The following is an 18,612-nucleotide window of genomic DNA, read 5'->3' on the forward strand; positions in this document are numbered from 1 at the left end:
GCGCTCCATGTTGCTGCTGCACAGATTTCAGAAAGAGGGACCCCCCTCAAAGCAGCCCAGGAAGTGACCACACTCCTGGTGGACTGAGCTACCAAGGTATCTGGGACTGGTAGGTTCTGTCCAGAATAGGCCTCAGCGATAGTGTTAACAATTCAATGGGACAAACACTGTTTAGACACAGGGTGGCCGACTTTTTTACCACCAAAACAGACAAATAACTGAGAGTGTGAGCCCCTCAGAGACTGTGTGCGTGCAATATAAGCCCTCAGTGCCCTTACTGGGCACAAAGTAGGTAGGCCGGCTTCCTCCTGCAGTAGAGCTGGATCAGGTTGAAAAGTGCTAATCTCAAACACCTGATTTACCGTCTGAGGGTTTATGACTTAAGGCAAAAACGAGGGGTTTGGCCAGAGAGACACGCCTGAGTCACCTGCTCTCCATCTTAAACAATCGTCACTGTCACAAATTGCAGCAGTGTATACCTTAATGGTGCTGGGCGCCCTGTTCGAGTCCAAAAGTAACTGAAGGAAGCGGAGAACCAGCTCAATAGGACAAGTGGCTGGATTTACTTGTCTGTTGTGACACCATGTAGAAAACACCCTCCCCGTTTGGCCCTAGTTAGCCCAAGTGGAGGGAGCCTGGGCATTGTCTATGGTCCTCAGGATAGCCTCATCTAACCCCTGAGAGAGGTACTGAGAAGGGACCAAGCCCAAAGCTGCAGGATGTCTGATCTGGGGTGCCATATCTGACCTTCTGCCTGTGAGAGGAGGTTCGCCCTGACTGGCAGGGACCATGGTTGACCGTGAACCAGGCGAAGGAGCGTTGGGAACCAATGCCTCCCTGGCCACCTGGGGGCTATTAACAGCACCTCGTAGTGGCCCGAGGCGATCCGGTTGAGTACCTGGGGAATCAGAGGGAATGGAGGAAAAGCGTACAACAAGCCTTCCGGCCATTCTTGAGATAGTGCATCCAGGCCTAGAGGACCTCCCTTGCCTTTCAGCGAGAATCACATCCTGCAGTGGGTTGTCTCTGCTGACGCAAATAGGTCGGTCTGAGCCATGCCAAACTGACTCCATAAGAGGGAAACAACTTCTGGATGAAGCCTCCACTCTCCTGGGGGAGGACCAGTCCTGGACAGGAGGTCTGCTGATCGATTTACAATCCCTGGGATAAAGATTGCCTTGAGTGAAGCCAGATGCTGAAAGGCCCAAAACAGGAGTTTTTGTGCCACCTGGAGGCAACGCAGGCACTTTGTGCCTCCCTGGTGATTTATATGATACACAGTCAAAGAACTGTCTGTTCTTATCAAGACATGCCTGCCCTGGATGGAGGAAAGGAGAGCCTTCAGAGCAAGGTGAACCGCTCTCAACTCCAGAACATTGATGTGTTCGCCATCCCAAGGGGGTATCCACGATCCGCGAACCATCCTGCCTTCCCAGACTGCTCCCCAACCTGTGAGGGAAGCATCTGTTGTCACCACTGTCCTCCTCGATGGAATGTTCCCGAGGGGGACTCCTTGGAGCAGGAGCACCCGGTCCGCCCATGGGTGTAAGGCTTGGAGACATGCACGTGTCACACGAAGTTTCACTTGTCTGTCCAGCTTCGGGTGGAGCTTGAAGGCATTCAGCCACCTCTGCATTGGCCGGGCCCTGAGGAGGCCCAAAGGAACAACAGCTGCTGCGGCTGAAATCATCCCCAACATCCTCTGAAAATGTATAAATTCTAGCTGCCTGCCGAGACGGAATCGTTCCAGGAAGGTTAGAATCCTCCTCACCCTCTGAGAGATGAGGGATGCAGACATCATGAGAGAATTCAAACAAAGTCCCACAAAAGTCGCCTGCTGCCTTGGCTCGAGGTTGCTTTTCATCACATTCACCTTGAAACCCAAGGACCGTACATGCGAGATCACCCTCTGGGTCTCCATTACAACTTGGCCAAGAGATGGAACACAAATCAGCCAGTCGTCCAGGTAGGGGAGGATTTTTATTCCTGACAACTGGAGAGTAGACAAGGCAGCCCCAACCACTCTGGTGAACACCTGTGGAGAGAGGGGAAAGGCCAATTGGCAGGACCTTGAACTGATATGAAAACCGAAGAAAGGGTCTGTGGTTTGGACAAATGGGCACATGGAAGTACGCATCCAGATCTATCGAGGTGAACCACTCCCCTTTTTCCATAGATTCTAAGATCTGACCCGTGGTCAGCATCTTGAAAGGAAGTACCTTTATGAAGGCGTTTAATCGCCTCAGGTCCAAGATGGGACATATTCCGCCATCTTTTTTCGGCACAAGGAAATACGTGGAGTAGAAGCCATCGAGCTGTTTGTCTGGATTTACTTTCATAATTGCATCCTTCTGCAGAAGGGTTAAAATTTCCTGTGTCAGGATTTGAGCCTGGACTGGGTCCCTGACTGATGGAACTGACATCATCGATTAATCACTAAATACATGTGGTTATCAGTCTGAAGAGGGACATAGACAAACACACAGACACACACACACTCCTGCAGACAGAAGAGTTCCTCCCGCAGATTACGATTTACCGCATTGTTTTTACTTCATTGTTGCAGAAGAAGCGAAGCCCCGTTTATCCAGAAACATTTATATGAATTCAGCAGGTTGTTATAGAGATGATGAAGATGAAAGCGCGTAAATTTCATAGTTATATAATACATTCGGTCAATGCATTAGTAAATTAAATTACTGCTGTCTATCTAATATTTTTATTTAAATAAATGGAGATTTAATATATACGATGCATTTAGTCAACAGGGTGTGTTTACATTTTCTAGGACAGCCGGGCCTTTATCATTTGTGCATACGCATGGTCTGAGGAAGTTAAAATTTTTTTCGCAGAGTACGAACAAATTTAGGTGCGAACATATTGATGAATCCCAGATTTGTGGGTCAAACGTGCGTACGCACGGTTTAAGCACAGATTTGTGCATACACACTCTTAGTAAATGAGTCCCATTGACCCTTGACCACCAAATTCTAATCAGATCATCCATGAGTCAAAGTCAATTATACCAGATATAATGAAATTCCCATAGGCAGCCCTGATAGATCACATTCACAGGAACGTGAGGTCACTGTGACCTTGACCTTTGACCTCCATGCACCAATATCCAAATCAGTTCATCTTTGAGTTAAACTAAATATTTGTACCAAAATTGAAGAAAGTCCCTCCGCCACTGGCAGATGTCAGTGCAGAGGCATAAAAAGTACCGTGTACATAACTCATACCATGAAGTTTATGTAATCAATACTGGGTCTGATCAGAGCACATTAAGCACACAACTTAGAGTTAGATAGATACAATAATTCGTAAGCTCAGCGTGGTGGAGAAGAAAAAGCGCATCTTGACCTAGAGACACTAAGGCCAGAAGAAAAGTTAACAAAGCCTGAGGAGGCAGTGCAGAAAGTGGCAGTAACTGGACCTGTGTGTAGGCGGAAATCTTCCCCATCAGCGTGAGCTACTTAGATAATTAGCTGTCTTCCCAGCAACCACTTAAGTGGTGACTTAGCAATATTTTTTATGTAGACCAATCATATAATTGTGAATGTAAATGTTGACCAATCAGTCACATTACATCGAGCGTGAAGTGAGAAGGTTAAAGGAAGAGATTTTGGATTCAGCAGACCCTTCACAAATTTCAGATGTGTATGTTATTATTCGTATAAGTTATAATTCCCTATCCACTAACAGCTAACCCCGAAGCTAAGTTTCCCCCACTTCTGATGTTACTCACTGATTTGAATTAAACCATAAAAAATATTTCCTGTACCATGGCAGAAGCTGTACGTTTAGGCTTATCCGAAATCAGCCTTGTCTGTTTAACTCCTTTAAATTAAAAGCCGTGTTAATGTGTTCCATGGTGAAAGACATGACTATAGATGGGCAGCTACAAAGTTTATGAAGCTTTTTATTTCACTTATAAATTAATTGCCATTAAAGTGAAAAAAGGAGCCTTTCATTGTCAGACAACCCTCAATAAGTGACTTGTCTCATATAAAACGGTTTCTCAGCCTCAGCATGAGGGCCTGATAGCAGCAGATAGACATGTTGATGTATTGTCATTCAGATGTGAGAGCGCAGACGCTGGAGAGGATTGATACAGCATCTGCTCTAAGATAGACTGACACCCTGTTAAACTTTCTGTCTGCTGAAAGAATCATGATCCTCCCAGTCAAATCTTTGGCTCGCTGCACTCCCTCTGAAGGAGGATCATTATTTTGATCTAACAAAAGATTTTAACACCTCTGAAGCTTTAAGGGGGCTGTGTTTCTATTTTTCAACAGCTTTAAAGTATTACTTTGAGACCTTGCTAGAGGCTAAGCATAAAAGTGTTTATCTTGGTCTGTCGATTGGTCAAGAACAAGAGCCATTTGCAATTACAGACTATTGATAATAATACTAATATCAGAATACTTATCAAAATAATGTCAATAACACTTATCCTTTGAGGGTACGGGGGGGCTGAGCCAATCCCAGCTGACATTAGCTGAGAGTCGGGATACACCCTAAATCACCAGTCCCCTCAAAGATTATTATCTTTGTTATTATTATTGTTGACACAGGTTCTCAGATATCTATCTCTGAAATTCATTAATCTACCTTAACACTGTGTGGGCGTGTCTTAGCCCAGAACTGTCCCAGCACTGTTCAAATTTCCAGGGAGAGACAGCCAATACTCAGTGGTGAGGTTACATTTAAATTATAGAAGCCTTACAAGGAGACGGAATATATTAAGGATTTTAGAGTTTTTCTCTTTACTCTTCTTAAATTGACAATTTATTTCTGATGCGACCTTTTCGAAATTCTAAATCTAGCCCCACCCCTTAATTCATGTGCTGAAAGCAGTGTAGCACAGGCCAAATGTTGTTCTTTACAGAACTGAGGTGAACTGACATTCTTTATCCAGGGTGTCTGTTGTCACATACGAGTTGAGGTATTCTCCGTGTTTCTACCATATCATGTTGGGTTTGGTGCAGGAAATATGAATGCTCCCTAATCTGCTTCTTGGACACAGGAATGATCAGCACCAGGCAGCCTCACCATGCCTTCAAGCTCTGCGTGGCAAAACAAGTGTTTTCTGTTATCAGTTAATGGTCTGTGGCCAGAAATACAAGCTTCAGATCACAAAGACCGGAGCAGCATTATTTTTCACTGTTTTCAATGTTGACTTTAATGTACAGCATAAACAAACAGCTATACTGTGATTTCCACTGGTGCTGCCCTAAATAGGCTGTCAAACTAATATCTGGTACTTTGAGTTTCATTCACATCCAGTCAATAATATGTCCAGGACTGTAAAATCCCTTCACAGTTCTACTAAGTGCATTTGGTATGTATGCCTATTCCTGCATCTAATGCATTATACATGTCAATTTCAACAGTTCATATGAAATCAGATTTTTCAAAAAAAGATAAGGTACATTTTAAAGGTAGGTAAACCTGTCACCATGTCCATGTTCAGTGTAACTGGACAGTCTTGATCGTTGTATGAATCTTTGGTGCTAATGCATGAAAGAAGTGCTGCTTGAATAATTGTAGCTACCATTTGTGACAGTGAGACAAAAAGAAACCACTGAGAAACCTGGTCCAGGAGTGCCTCTGGTGGACATTGGTATGATTTTCACTTGGAACTTTTAGACACAAGAAATCTGTTTTGTCCTGTACTCTGTGTCTTCAAGTAACTGCTACACACACATCCAGCTCATCCAGTGACAGACTGGACTTGTGTGATTGGCAGCTGATAACAGCCAGCCAAAGTCTTGCTGGCCCTTTGAATTGGGCCTGTTGTAATGCCTTGTTCTCCTGTCTCTGCTCTGTTGATGAGCAATTGTCTGAGATTGTACAGAACTCCTGCACAAGACAAGTAAGTGTCGAATCTGAGATTGTGCTACTCTACACAGCCTTTTCTGTTGCAGTTGTTTTTGATTTGTTTAGCTCTGAGAGTTTACTGATTACTTTCAAAGGACCATAACAGTGTTTTAACGTGAGTTTGCCACCTTTCAGGCCGCCATTGAGTCTGTGCATGTATGAACACTGGAGAGTGTACTTATAGAAGGGATTGAGTCAGAGTCCGCTCCAAATCTGCATTACTTTTCCCACTGTGGACGCTCCTCAGTATTGTTTGGTCATCATTGTACATGGGCGACCATGAAAGCAGACAGTACAATGTTAACTGAATTCCTGCTGCTTCAATAAATAAAGTTGTTTTAGTTTCTGCTGTGGGTAAAACCTGGTGAGCAACAAGGTTGTCTGGATTTTACAGGCTTTGTGTTGTAGTTCCAGGCTTTGTGTTCTAAATACTGCAGAAATTGAAAATATACAGAAAAAAACTCAGTTCATAAAACTAAAAAACTTTGTGTGGTTTCGTGTCTGGGACCAGGAAGAGATAGTTTCAAAGATATCATTAAAGTCTGCTCTTGCTCTTGTATTGAAAGTGTTCAGTGAATGTTTTATGGGCATATAATAAGATTTTATGGGGCTAAATGGTTAGAGTAAGAAAGATACAAAATTTGAATTTTTTTAATAATATTTCCTTTTTTAATGTACACTAATACAATCAAATGGAACAAAGTGGGAAAATGCCTTGTTTTTTGGCTTGGTGTGACTTCCATTTTTCAATTTTCTCTTGTAAATTAAAAACAACAGGTGACTGAAACCAATGGAGAGGAGATCTTCACTGTCAGGAGAACAGAGTATTTTGTTCTGCAGCTTCAGTTTAAGCTTACATTTGCCAGCTAGTGTCTTATAGTGAACTTTGAGTTGAGATACATTAATAAATATTGCAGACGTCCCTGAGAGGGTTGACATGCTTTAAAATCAGGATAATAATACATGACATTTTTTATTAAATCAAGTATAAATTCATCTTTCACTACACAAGGCCTTGTAGACTAATTGCAATGTGATATAAATATAGTAACTGTTGACAGAGTGTTTGGAGTTCTCTCTGAATACAAAATAAATCCAAATAATGATCTTTCTTTGTTTCTTATTATTTTTTTAAACATTTTTTCAAATGCATTATCATATTACTGTGTTATTGACCTTCACTTCCCAAGAAGTTCTTTTCTCTTTTAGTCAAATATTTCTTCTTAAAGGTTCAGTGTGTAGAATTTAGTGACATAAAGTGGTGAAGTTGCATGTAGCAGCTGAACACCCCTCACCTCATCCTCCCCTTCCAAACATGACAGACAACCTGTGGTAACCTTCAGTTTTCATATAAACTCCCGATGCAAATATAAAGTATTTCAATATAAAGGGCCCATTCTAGGGTAAATAAAACAACAAATTGTATAATTTAGATGAAACACTCTCGTGAAAACATAACTAGAATTATTTTATATTAAATTTCTGTCAATAGATCCCTTTCACCTAAATCTTACACACTGGACCTTTAAGTTTAATTCAAATGAATAGTGTGACACACTGTTTTAAAAATCATGAAAGACTGAAGGGATTTCTATGGTTCTCCATTAAGGGCAAGTTAAAATCAGAGCCAGGTCTCCTTTGACAGGGTACTCGTTCTGTGCAAACTAGATAAGGGCAGGTGCTTGGCCAGGGTGCTGGACACACCGTTCACACACTGTAGGGATCCTATTTTCTCTAATTCGTCGCACTTTAGACCCAGTGTCTCTTCATCACGTAACTGATATACAAACACCATTGCAAATTGATTTCTACAATTTAAAATAAGAGGAACAGTTTGGAAACTCAAGTACTAAAACAATGGTCGGTCTTCCCAGCTTATAGGCCTCCATCCTCTGACCCACTACCCCTTAACACATCAGGAGATTTAAAACTTACTCAACACATATGTAAATACTATGCATACCATGGGCCCCCCGAACACCAGCTGCACACACTGGTCTTATAGCATTCTCAGCCTGATCACAATCCTGCACCTTTACAATATAACCATACTTACTAAATTAGAATGAGTATATCTAATGTTAGCTATATGACCACATTTACAGACAGTGTTCAACTTACTCCAATACACTTGTTTTGAAGGGGAGAGGTTAAGAGCAGAGATATTGGTGTTTTTGGGAAACACAGTAACCACTTGTCTTGTCACTTGTCTCTTTCAGATTTTGTAAATAAAAATTGCGGCCAGATGTGGCCAGGGATTGTCGCTGGAGGGTCTTTATCTGTCATCATTGTGTCTGCATCATAGTCTAAAGACAGGCAGCGCTTCGTTTTCTAACTGCATCTGTAGTGGACGAGCTTCTCACGCTTTCTCCCCCTGGTGTAGAGCAGAGCAGGCCCCTGTTCACATCTGAAAATAACATCTGTCTCAGGTGATCCAATCACAAGTGGACAGATCTGGGTTTGTCAGTTCACACCTGGCATTAAAATGTGTCTCCATGTGTCTCCACACCACTTGGAATCGGATCCCACCTTCCCACTCTATATAAGCATGCAGACACGTCATTTCTGTGCACAAGGGGCAAATGATTTAGATTTTAGTCAGTCTGCACTGCAACACATATGTGTGTAAATATGTGTGCAGCGTCTTTTGAAATGCACACATAGGAGCATCATGTGGTATGAGGAAGTGGCCAAGGTAAGGTGCATCTATCAATTCTCTGTCTGTATGTGGAACACATATCTGGCAAACCGTTCAATTTATCGACTTCACACTTGACGTGTCAACTATAAATTGCCCAAGAATGTTCAATGCCAAGTTTGTTGTGATTTGGACTCGTGATACGTTCAATATCAATACAAATTCAGCAAACAGGTGACCAGTGCTCTGTAGTCAGTGGGTGCAGGGCAGTGGGCCTTCAGTCTGTGGACCAATCTGAACATGTCTACTACGTCCTTGGATAAATTACAAAGATGGCCGACAACTGGCAGCCCGTGATTAAAAACTGGCCGTCCAGATCATTTTGATAATTTGATAATTTTGATTTCATTAAATTTGACTTACACAGACATACACAGGAGTCGCTGGTGCTGATCTCTATAATGGCTACAACATTCATTGAATAATTTCCTCTTCAACAAAATCAAAGCACAATCATTTTAGATTTTTCTTTGATGCTGTAAAACTAAGCAGAATTATAGAGCTTCTATTTGAAGACGTTGTGAACTTGGGTCTGAAGATGGAACTATTTAATAGACCTATTAAAAAAAAAAAAAAAGCAGAATTCAGTTGATCATAGGTCACTTTCGTGGACACAGGCGAAAGCAAACAGCCCATTCACAAACTGCAGCTGTAGACTGATGCTGACATTAGGACAGTTGGTGTGACAACCCATGATGACATGTGGCAGTGAGTGTGTGGGCTTACACACACCAAACATATAAGAGGGGCTGTAGGTGTTCTGGTGCATCTGAGACAGTGTCACAGGAGGAGGGGCCAGGGTCAAATTCTGATCACGAAATAGTCCCCACTGGCCCTGCACTGTCTCCTTTATCGGTGCAGGTCCTTACATAATCACATCATTAGGGAGCTTAACTAAAGTGGAGATTACTACACCTTGCACTGTATTAAGTGATGTTCTACAATAAATTCTATAGGCTCAATAAATCATAACTGCATCCCTTCCAGTCTGGAATCCGTCCGGCAGAGTGCTGTGGTAAAGACGGGGGGTTCTGTCAAATGTGGATCTATTCTGAGGTCACTACAAGCTCGAGGACCCCCTGGAGAGCATAGATCTATTATTACCTGCTATTATGGGACATGTTCCGTTTTATTACCGAGCGACTGTGCGTTCTGTCGCCGGCGCTAGGATCCAGAGGAATGACCCCCTCTCTCTCCCCCTCTCTCTCTCTCTCTCTCTCGCTCTGCTCGAGACTGTTTTAAAGTCTCTGCTTGACTTGGGCTCACACGTTACTTCCTGGATGGATGGAGGAATGGGAAGCGTGCAGCACCTCTCCATCATCACCACCACCACCACCACCACCACCGCCGCCGCCGACACCGACTCTCTCCTCTCCGTGTAGCCGACGAGCGCTCCCTCCACCGCCGCAGCCGCATGAGCGACAAGGCGCCGTGTGGACCTCCGCTGCTCCAGTCTCCTCTAACCCACTTTTCCCCGGCTGCATCCTCGCGCTCCTCCATCACCACCAGTGTCTGAGTGTTATGCTGATATCCGGGAATATCGGGGGGATTTTGGGACGGAAAGACTCTCCACTGCTCCTCTAACTAAACCTCTCCACCGTGCACGCTCCCGGTCTCCGCTGCGTCCCCGGCGCTGCTCTTTACGCAGCAAAGGCGACGCTAATTTGACCGCAAAAAAAGGGGGAGAAACTCAACAGTTGTTGCCGCTTCTTGTGTGCATGTCGACGGGCGTATCGTCACAATGTGGAGGCTACTGCAATCGTGCTGTTGCTGCTGGTGGATTTTCTTGATCGTGTTGCCAGCCTGCGTGCTCCTCTGGGCCGATTGCCATCCCGGTAAGTTTAATACCCTACAAGTCAAACGCCGGGCTTTGTGTTTTTGCTCCGAATGCCTGTGAAGAAATGCGGTTACCCCCTGAACCACTGTCGGGACAAAAGGTTTCTCTAATAGGCTGATGGAATAAAGTCAGGTCCCCTCATTGAATACACTGCCCCCGGTCTCTACTGTTGGTGCCGTTTGGACGCGCTTTACCGGCACCGGCACGTTGACTGGAAACTGTTGGAGAGGCGAAGGGCAGTTTAGTGGTAGGATGTGAATACAGCTCGGTGACCTGTGTGAACCCAGTCAAAACACAAGTTTATCACAGGAGTCTTGTTCCCTCTCCGCTCCAATTCCACCGTTTTTTGATTTGTTTTTATCCCTCTAAATAGAAATCCAATTGTGAAAGAAATGACGCAAAGCGGGAATCCTATGCGAAGAGCATTGGATGGAGAGGGTTGGCAGTTGGGTCAGGGACACGGGTAGCACGGGTGGATGAGACGGGGAAGATGTGATGCTTTGTCAGCCGGCGGCGCGTACGCTGAAGCCGTTATCTCACCGCCTGAAGCAAGGCAGCAGGGCTGTGAAGCCTCCTCACACTCTCAGGCACAGCACACCAAAATCCAGTTGAGCCTCAAATTTGTTCCAAGGGGAAAGCAGACCTCATGTCAGTGTTTGGGGTCATGTAGACCCACACAACGGGTCCACAGATAATGGCATCTGACCCTGTGCCCACATGGCTTTATAACACTGATTTAGAATTGTAAAAAAAACACATCACTGTCCTTTATACTTACTTTTCTAATTGAGATAATAATTGGCTATGTTATAAAACAGAACTCAATTAACTCCCAAGTTCATTTTGTAAAGGGAACCCTCTTCTCCAGTTATCGATAAATAAAAGACCGCTGGGCCCGGACCCCTGTGTGTGAGGTCCACAGCCTCCAGTATTTAAACCCCCAAGATCCAATAGCTTAAGTGAATCAGCACCCGTTCTCTTGCTTTTACTCCCTTACTGCAAGGAAGAGAAATCAAATGCATCATATTGCAAAAGAAATCCTGCAAAATCTAATTTGACCTTGACCAGATGTGTCCATGCCTACATTCATCTAGCTGTTCATCCTACATGTCTCCTGGACACTTTAGCAGGGCCCCCGAATCCAATTGAGTCTGGAGTTGCAGTGTTCTTACGTTCACACGGGCTGTAACGATTGGCGTTACATAGATAATATTTTGACACAGAATCTCCATCCGGGCGCATCTTTTTCATCCAATGTCGATACGCCCAAAATGTAATTTAAAGATTAAACAGAGGTTGGGTGATGTGAACCGCATGGTAAATTGTATTTCTCACCAAATACCTCTACGTCTGTATGAGGAGACATCATCATAAGCGTGACTGATATGTCGATGCAAGACAAATTTAGTTAAAGGGAATAATGTAAAATGACTTTGACAATTTTAAAATGCAACACTTCACACAATGATGGGAGAAAATCACCCTCACGCTGTCTAAGTGTTGTTTTACGTCCTGATAATATACTGATACATTACCCAGCTCCGCTCTCAACCCGGTGCGTAACCGAAAGGGTGAACACAACAGGCTTCCCTTACTCTATCTTTACAGTCATTTTTAGGATAACCCCATTAAAGACTCCATGACACCCTTTATTGAAACATATTCCCTAAATGGCTCCAAAATCTCCGGCATGAGGAGCCATTCTAGTGTTGATATTCATCAGCGCTTGTGTTGCTGTCCTGAAGCCGTTTGTAGAAATGACACGTTCTCACAGACCCAGTCAGTCAGACAGTATTAGCCTAGTTTTCAGCTCGCCTAGATTAGCTCTTATATGTCTTACACGTCTTAAGCGGTGTCAGGAAACACACACACAGAATGTGAGTGAGTCAGAGCTAATTTAAAATGCTGCCCTGTTGACCAATGATCACTGCTTTTACAAATCTGTACCAGTACATGTACTGTTCGGAATGATAGACGGACTTTAAATTTGGGAAATGGAGCTCTTGTTAGACACTCAGGATTTTTGTCGTACCCGTTCATCCCCTCCATTTTTCATCTTGCATTCCATCTGATCTCAAATCTGGAGAGAAATCAAATCAAGTGAGCCCAGAAGCAAAAGAGAGAGAGAGCTGCGGCGAGAGATGGATGGCACGGATGGATAGATGGAGGGAGACATAGATGGAAAGATGAAAAACAGGATGGAAAGGAGAGTTTAACCCACAGGTTGAGAATTCATTCGTGTTGGTTCATGAAAACATGAGGATTGTTTGCGTTGTTGAAAATTAAATCACTTGGTATTCACAGTTGAAATATCGAGAATAAATACAATCAAATGCATTAATACATTTTCATCATGATGGAGTCGTTACTTATTAATAACTCATTAGCAGGTAAAACTGTCCGGTTGAAGTGTGTGTATTTAAAGGGAATGTAACACATCCAACGGCTGGTCTGGATTCTGCATCAACTCAGAAAAGCAGATAAAAGCATTTATTAATTAAAAGAGTACAGAAAAAAAAATAAATAAAAAAAAATAAAATAAAAAGGCTGTCGACTATTAGAAGAAATGTGGAAAGCCGAGGTGGGGTTTCTCTCTCACAGTGAAATGACACATGTCAAAATCATCGGCATGTCACTTTGTCTTGTGAAAGATAAAAATCAATACAAAAATCTAAAGGCATCTTTTTGTGCCGGGAAAATCGATTACAAGTGAAGTATACCCTGTGCATAGGAAACAGACGGATGCATGGATGGATATTCATTTGCCAGTTTGTGATGCTTTACTGACACGGTGAATGTCTGGGGAAGTAAGCGCTGTCGCCGGAGGGCAAACCCGTGGCTCAGACCTCCGCACATTGACGATTCTCTCCACCACCCCCCTCCCTACTTGACCCCTTCCTTCACTCCCCCTGCCCTCAGCTCTGCTGCGTGTTGTCATGATACCGGCTTTGAGCAAGCCCAAGGTGGCGGGTTCATGTTGAATGGCTGGCAGATGATGTCGAAACAGAGATGAGTGTGCTTCTCTCCTGGTGGGTATCGTCATCCGCAGGCTCTCAGCGCCGCTCTCCTTACCTCCAGCGTGCTCTTCTTTTCTATTAATAAGACTCTTAGCTGGGAGATTGGGTTGGAAAGGCAAGATCAGCTTTCCATAAAAAAAATACGTCACCCGCGGGCCACATGCAAATGCAGTATAAAAAAAACAACAACGACGCATCTAACAAAATAATTTTGAACATTTCTATTTGAGTGTGAAGTGAAGACAATAGTGGGAGAGGTTCTGTAAAGATCCACATGCATTCTGTTCAAATATGCAAATACACTCCGTATACTTTTTTCTGCTCTTGGATTTTTGTCAGTTATTTTAATAACCTTGTTATAGCGATATTCGACAAAACATGTAGATGACAGTTGATGCGTGTTGTGCTGTGAAACAGAGCAGTGATAAAGAGATGAGCCACATTTTTTCTTTGAAAGTGAGAAAACCATTCCCGAGTGTTACTGAATGTCTGATCTGCTAAGCACTTCTCTTATTTGCCTCATGTATGTATATTCTTTCCTTCTCCATCTGATGATGTAGTCAGTTTCTAATCCTATAAACGTAATAAATATTTTAACATGACCTGTCATCATCACGATCAGGAATAAGAGACGGACGGCAGTGATCTATCTCATGTCATATCTGTGTGGTTTTGTATCTGCCTGCATATTTCTAAAGCAGACATCATCTCATCTTCGTCCCTGACGGGGCTCCCTGTGATTTCCTCAGCTGGGAGGCTATAAAGTCCGTGAATAACCTCAGCTCCAACCTGCAGTGTTGGAAGGCCGTGGGCAAGGGCTACATCCTCTGAGCTCAGTCTGGAGCACACTTTAATTATGTCATACCTCGCTGCAAAGCAACACTCACAGTGATTAAGCCGGCGTTACAAATACGGGAGTTTTTTCCCCCCCGTCTGTACAAGTGACCTGCCTGCTGCTACCACGGCCCTCTGGTTGTTCACATAATGGTCGGCTTGGATTCACAAAAACATCTGTTTTTTGCGGGGATGGAATACATTGAACTCCACCGCGGGGCGACTGCTCGCTGACACAGGGCATCACTTTTTCTTTTCTGTCTGCGGTGTCAGTGTTGAGGCATCACGCCCCTGTCACTGTGCTGTTCTTCAGCCTTGGGTCAAGCAAACACTCAAAGGAAAGGGAGAAAAAAAAAAAAAGCGAAGAAAACAGAAGGGACAAGGAAAGAAAGAGATGTTTTGGCTCCAATCTGTCGCTTTCTGCTGCGAAAAATGAATGGGTCCTGTCGCTTCTGGCTGGGAGGAAAAACAGAACAGTCATTGTAATCTCACCAGTGCCTGAGCTGGCACATCTCTTCACCTCCACGAACGCTTACACCCTTCCCTCCATCTATCTCTGTCACTTTCCTCCCTCATTGTTTTTAATCTACCCTCCTTTTCTCTCTTGTGAGTGCATGTGAATGCACATACTGCCTTTATGCTTCTTTTTTTTAAAAACTATTAGGCATGACTCCGTGTCATGAACCTTTTCTCTAGCTTTTTGTGTTGCACTGATACGGGGGAAAGGTTGACATTTAGGGAAGAAATTGGATATGCTTCGTGGCCTTCAGTTGCCAACATTATCATCGTCATCATCTCAGTGCTCACCGGGCTATTATCTGGCTTCTGCTGTGGTCAGAAAAACGCTAGCATGTCGGCTCACGGGTCACTTTATCAGTCGGCCCAGAGCCTGTCAACACCCCCCTTAACAGATATGTGAAAGGATACAGTGCCGTGTTCATATGTGTGTGCGTGTTTATGAATTTACATGCATATATGATGCAGCTGGGGAGGTGTTAGATATCTGTGTTAGATATCACTTTGGTAGCAGTTGGCTAGAGAGAGAGAGAGAGAGAGAACTCGGGAGCTGGATAAATGAGGGAAAAAATGTTTTTTTCTGCATTGATTTTGAAGAGGAAATGATGCTGTTTTGCTGCACAAAGTGAACCAAAGATAAATAGGTCTGATAATGAAAACAATAGTAATGATGATATTAAGTGCAGGAGCACTAATGATATCTGAAGAACACCATGAGTGGAGTCGAACATGGAGCATCATTTCTGTTTCCGCTCAGTGTTTCTGCTCAGCTGAGTGGGCCTGTTAGGCGTTTAATCTGTTCCTCATCATTTTTTTTCCTGTGCACCTCATGAGCTCGTGGCCCCACAGTTCAGAGTGACAACAGAGAATTCTGGGAAAGATGCCGCCCCGTTACTCGCATCTTACTGGGCTGATGAAAATACGGTGTGTGCTTCAACTGTCACAAGGTTTTCACATTATTTTCTCTTTCTCTTCACTATCCATTGTTCCACTTCACTGTTTTTAATCAGGTCCGCTGGCTGCTAATTTGGAGAAGAGGAGGGGGTTCTTCCCGATCATTTTCTGGAAGACGTGTCAAGCTTGAAAGAGCTGCTTTCCAACAGCATAGTCGACCCACCTCCTCCTCATATTTACTCACCGTCCTCCCTCTGTTCATTGTGCTTTACGAAGTCTTCTTTGCTTGCGGCAGGGTTTTGTTAGCTGCCATATGTGCTTCCCCCTGCCATTAGCACAAACATGCTTCTGAAGCAGACATTTCATTCTTACCTCTGACTAAGGCTCTTGGGAAAAAAGCCTACTGTAGAACCAGCATCAAACACACTTTGAAACAGTCTCCGTCCACTATGGCTTCAGTTACATTGTCTTGTTATAAAAGCTTTGTGTGTGAGGGATTTGTACCTTTTTGGTGCCTGCTGAAAAACAACAGTGGCGGAATAAAAAAAAAAAAATCACTCTCATATTGCAATTCTGCTGCTTTGTCATAGTCCCAGTAAAGAGATCCTCACGTGTTACATTGATCAGTAATGCTAACTGCCAGCTATTGTTGTCAGACTGTTGACACCATATATATACATACATACATACACTTCCTCACCTCCTCATAGGACAGGCGGTCCTGCATTCAGTATTTTATGTTACTTTATTATAGCAATTATCTGTGTTTTGGTCTCCACCAACGCCTGGTGCTTTTGCTTGATCCATGCTATGTACACCAGGTACTGACTTATTGTGTCAGTTGTTTTGTGCTGGGCAGGTAGTGGGCAGTGGGTTTACCAGTGCTCTCTCACAGAAAACAGCTGCCTGCTGCTGCTGGAAATATGGTTGATAGCAAAAACTGTCAGCCAATACAAATAAAATAGTCAGGTAAAAGATGCAAACATATATGGTGGATGCGAGTGATATCTGTGTTAGGTGATATTTATGGCTAATGGTTATGGTAATGGTAATGGTGAGAGAACCTGTCAATTTATCCACTGTTCATATCACAATATTGTGTTTTCATTAAAGTTGTTGTACAGTATTATTACTAGTATAAAACACATGTGTTATTCAACCCTGCAGACAACATCAACAGAGTTAAAGATTAGTTGAATGTCTGTACAATTTCCTCTCTTTTTTTGTCTCCTCTCCCTCTTGTTAAACCAATAAATGCTGCAAGACACCCTGGCAGGCTGCGGTTGCGTGCAGGCAGAAACACGACACAGAGATGGGAAAAACAAAGAGAAACGAGAAAGACACGGAGACGGCACGAGATGTTGATGAGAGTGGAGAGGTGTATGCAGCCAAGCCCTTTTTTCCATTTTGCTAAGCGCGATGCCAGGGGAGCTTCTGTGTCACTGTGCGGGGCTGCTGAGTGTTAAAAGGAGCTTAGACTGACAGGCTGTCGACTGGCATGGAGTCTAACGAGCCAAACCAATGGCGACACCAAACAAACAGTGGGAAGCGCAGGGAGAAAGAGATGAGATGAGAAAACAAATGGACACCACGAAAGCCAAAGAGTTTGCGCTCCACCTGCCCGCTAGATTGAAACTTGTGACCTGGAGTCGCTTTTGAAGCTTTAAGATGCAGTTTGATGGGATATTCCTGACAGGGGGTGCTGACGGTTGCCAGGTGGTTCTTTAGGCCACAGTCACTCCCTCCCTCCTTTCCCAACACCTTGGCACATGTCAGGACTTTTAGACACTTTGTGTTCTTTTGTCAGGCTCAATAGGTGGCCCTTCACTCTGGAGCTGTGACAGCTTGCCAATACACTGGTGAAAGGTGTAGATGGGTGTTCCTGCCATTTCCCAGACCGCTTTCTCATTTTGAATGGCGAAATGCACTTCACATGGCTTCCATCAGTCATTCCTGCTGACAGTAGATTGAAAGAATGGAAGCAGCTATTTCCTCCCTTAGAAATGAGAATGAAATGTCACCGTCTTGCTATGATATTTGGTGTGTAAGTTAGACAACAGTCCTCATGTTTTACTTAACAGTTTAGTAAGCTCTTCACTCTTTTTTGCTTCTTACCTCATTTCTTTATTTCTTGTTTCAGCTGTCAATTATTTCCTTTGTACATTCCACTTGTCATTTATCTATTCTCCCTGCTTTGTTTTCCTTTCTTTTCATTTTATAGTTTTTCTGTCGTAGTGTAGGCTCCCGTTTGATTGGTCCATTGGTTGGGCTGTACGCTGTCATCTGGCCAAATTTTCATTGGTGATCATCCTTTTAATACATTCATAAGGAGATAAGCACAACCTCAACTGTAATCCACAATATCACAACTTGACAAAAGACACGTGATCATGTGAGAAAGGGAACTGTATTTAATGCAACTTCAGCTATGCACACAACTGCTGCCGAACCTGTGAGGCCTGAATGTCTGCATGGACTGGAACGTTCTTGATGGCAGTGCAAGCTCACAACGGAGGATGTGGCAAATAGAGCTATTTGAGCTATACAATACAGCAACGGAGCAAAACAACAAGTTACTAATTTGCTCTTCTTTCCCTTCACATCTTTTTTTTCTCATTTTATTTACTGACTTCTTTAGTTTTGATTATCCATCTTTTTTGTCTTCATCCTTGTTTCTTGCCGTAAGGCTGTAATACATGTATTCACCAATTACTTTGTTTGCTTTTATGTAGTCCTTTACCCTTTCTATCTAAAATTTACTAACTATCTTCCATTCCCCTCTAAGTTGCTTTTTCTTTCCTCTCTACTCTTCTTTGTAATTCATACAGCAGTATTAGGTTTTTGTTGATTCCCCTCTGGGTTCCTCCCCTCTCTGGTCACATTAACATGCTTCTTTAACCATGGATTATTATTCTGAACACATTATAGCTTCA

The 18,612-nt window shown here is 43.4% G+C and overlaps 1 protein-coding gene across 1 annotated transcript in view; it reads left to right on the top strand.

Annotated features, from left to right (window-relative positions):
• Positions 1–9,872: 9,872 nt before the first annotated feature.
• Positions 9,873–18,612, top strand: part of LOC118104932 (receptor-type tyrosine-protein phosphatase gamma) — a 369,897-nt gene continuing 361,157 nt past the window's right edge. The window contains exon 1 of the mRNA XM_035152240.2: positions 9,873–10,416. Within this exon, the coding sequence (XP_035008131.2) occupies positions 10,323–10,416 (94 nt within the window). The 5' untranslated portion in view covers positions 9,873–10,322. The remainder of the gene's footprint in view (positions 10,417–18,612) is intronic.

Source organism: Hippoglossus stenolepis, chromosome 3 (genome assembly GCF_022539355.2).
Source record: "Hippoglossus stenolepis isolate QCI-W04-F060 chromosome 3, HSTE1.2, whole genome shotgun sequence".
Lineage (NCBI taxonomy): Eukaryota > Metazoa > Chordata > Actinopteri > Pleuronectiformes > Pleuronectidae > Hippoglossus > Hippoglossus stenolepis.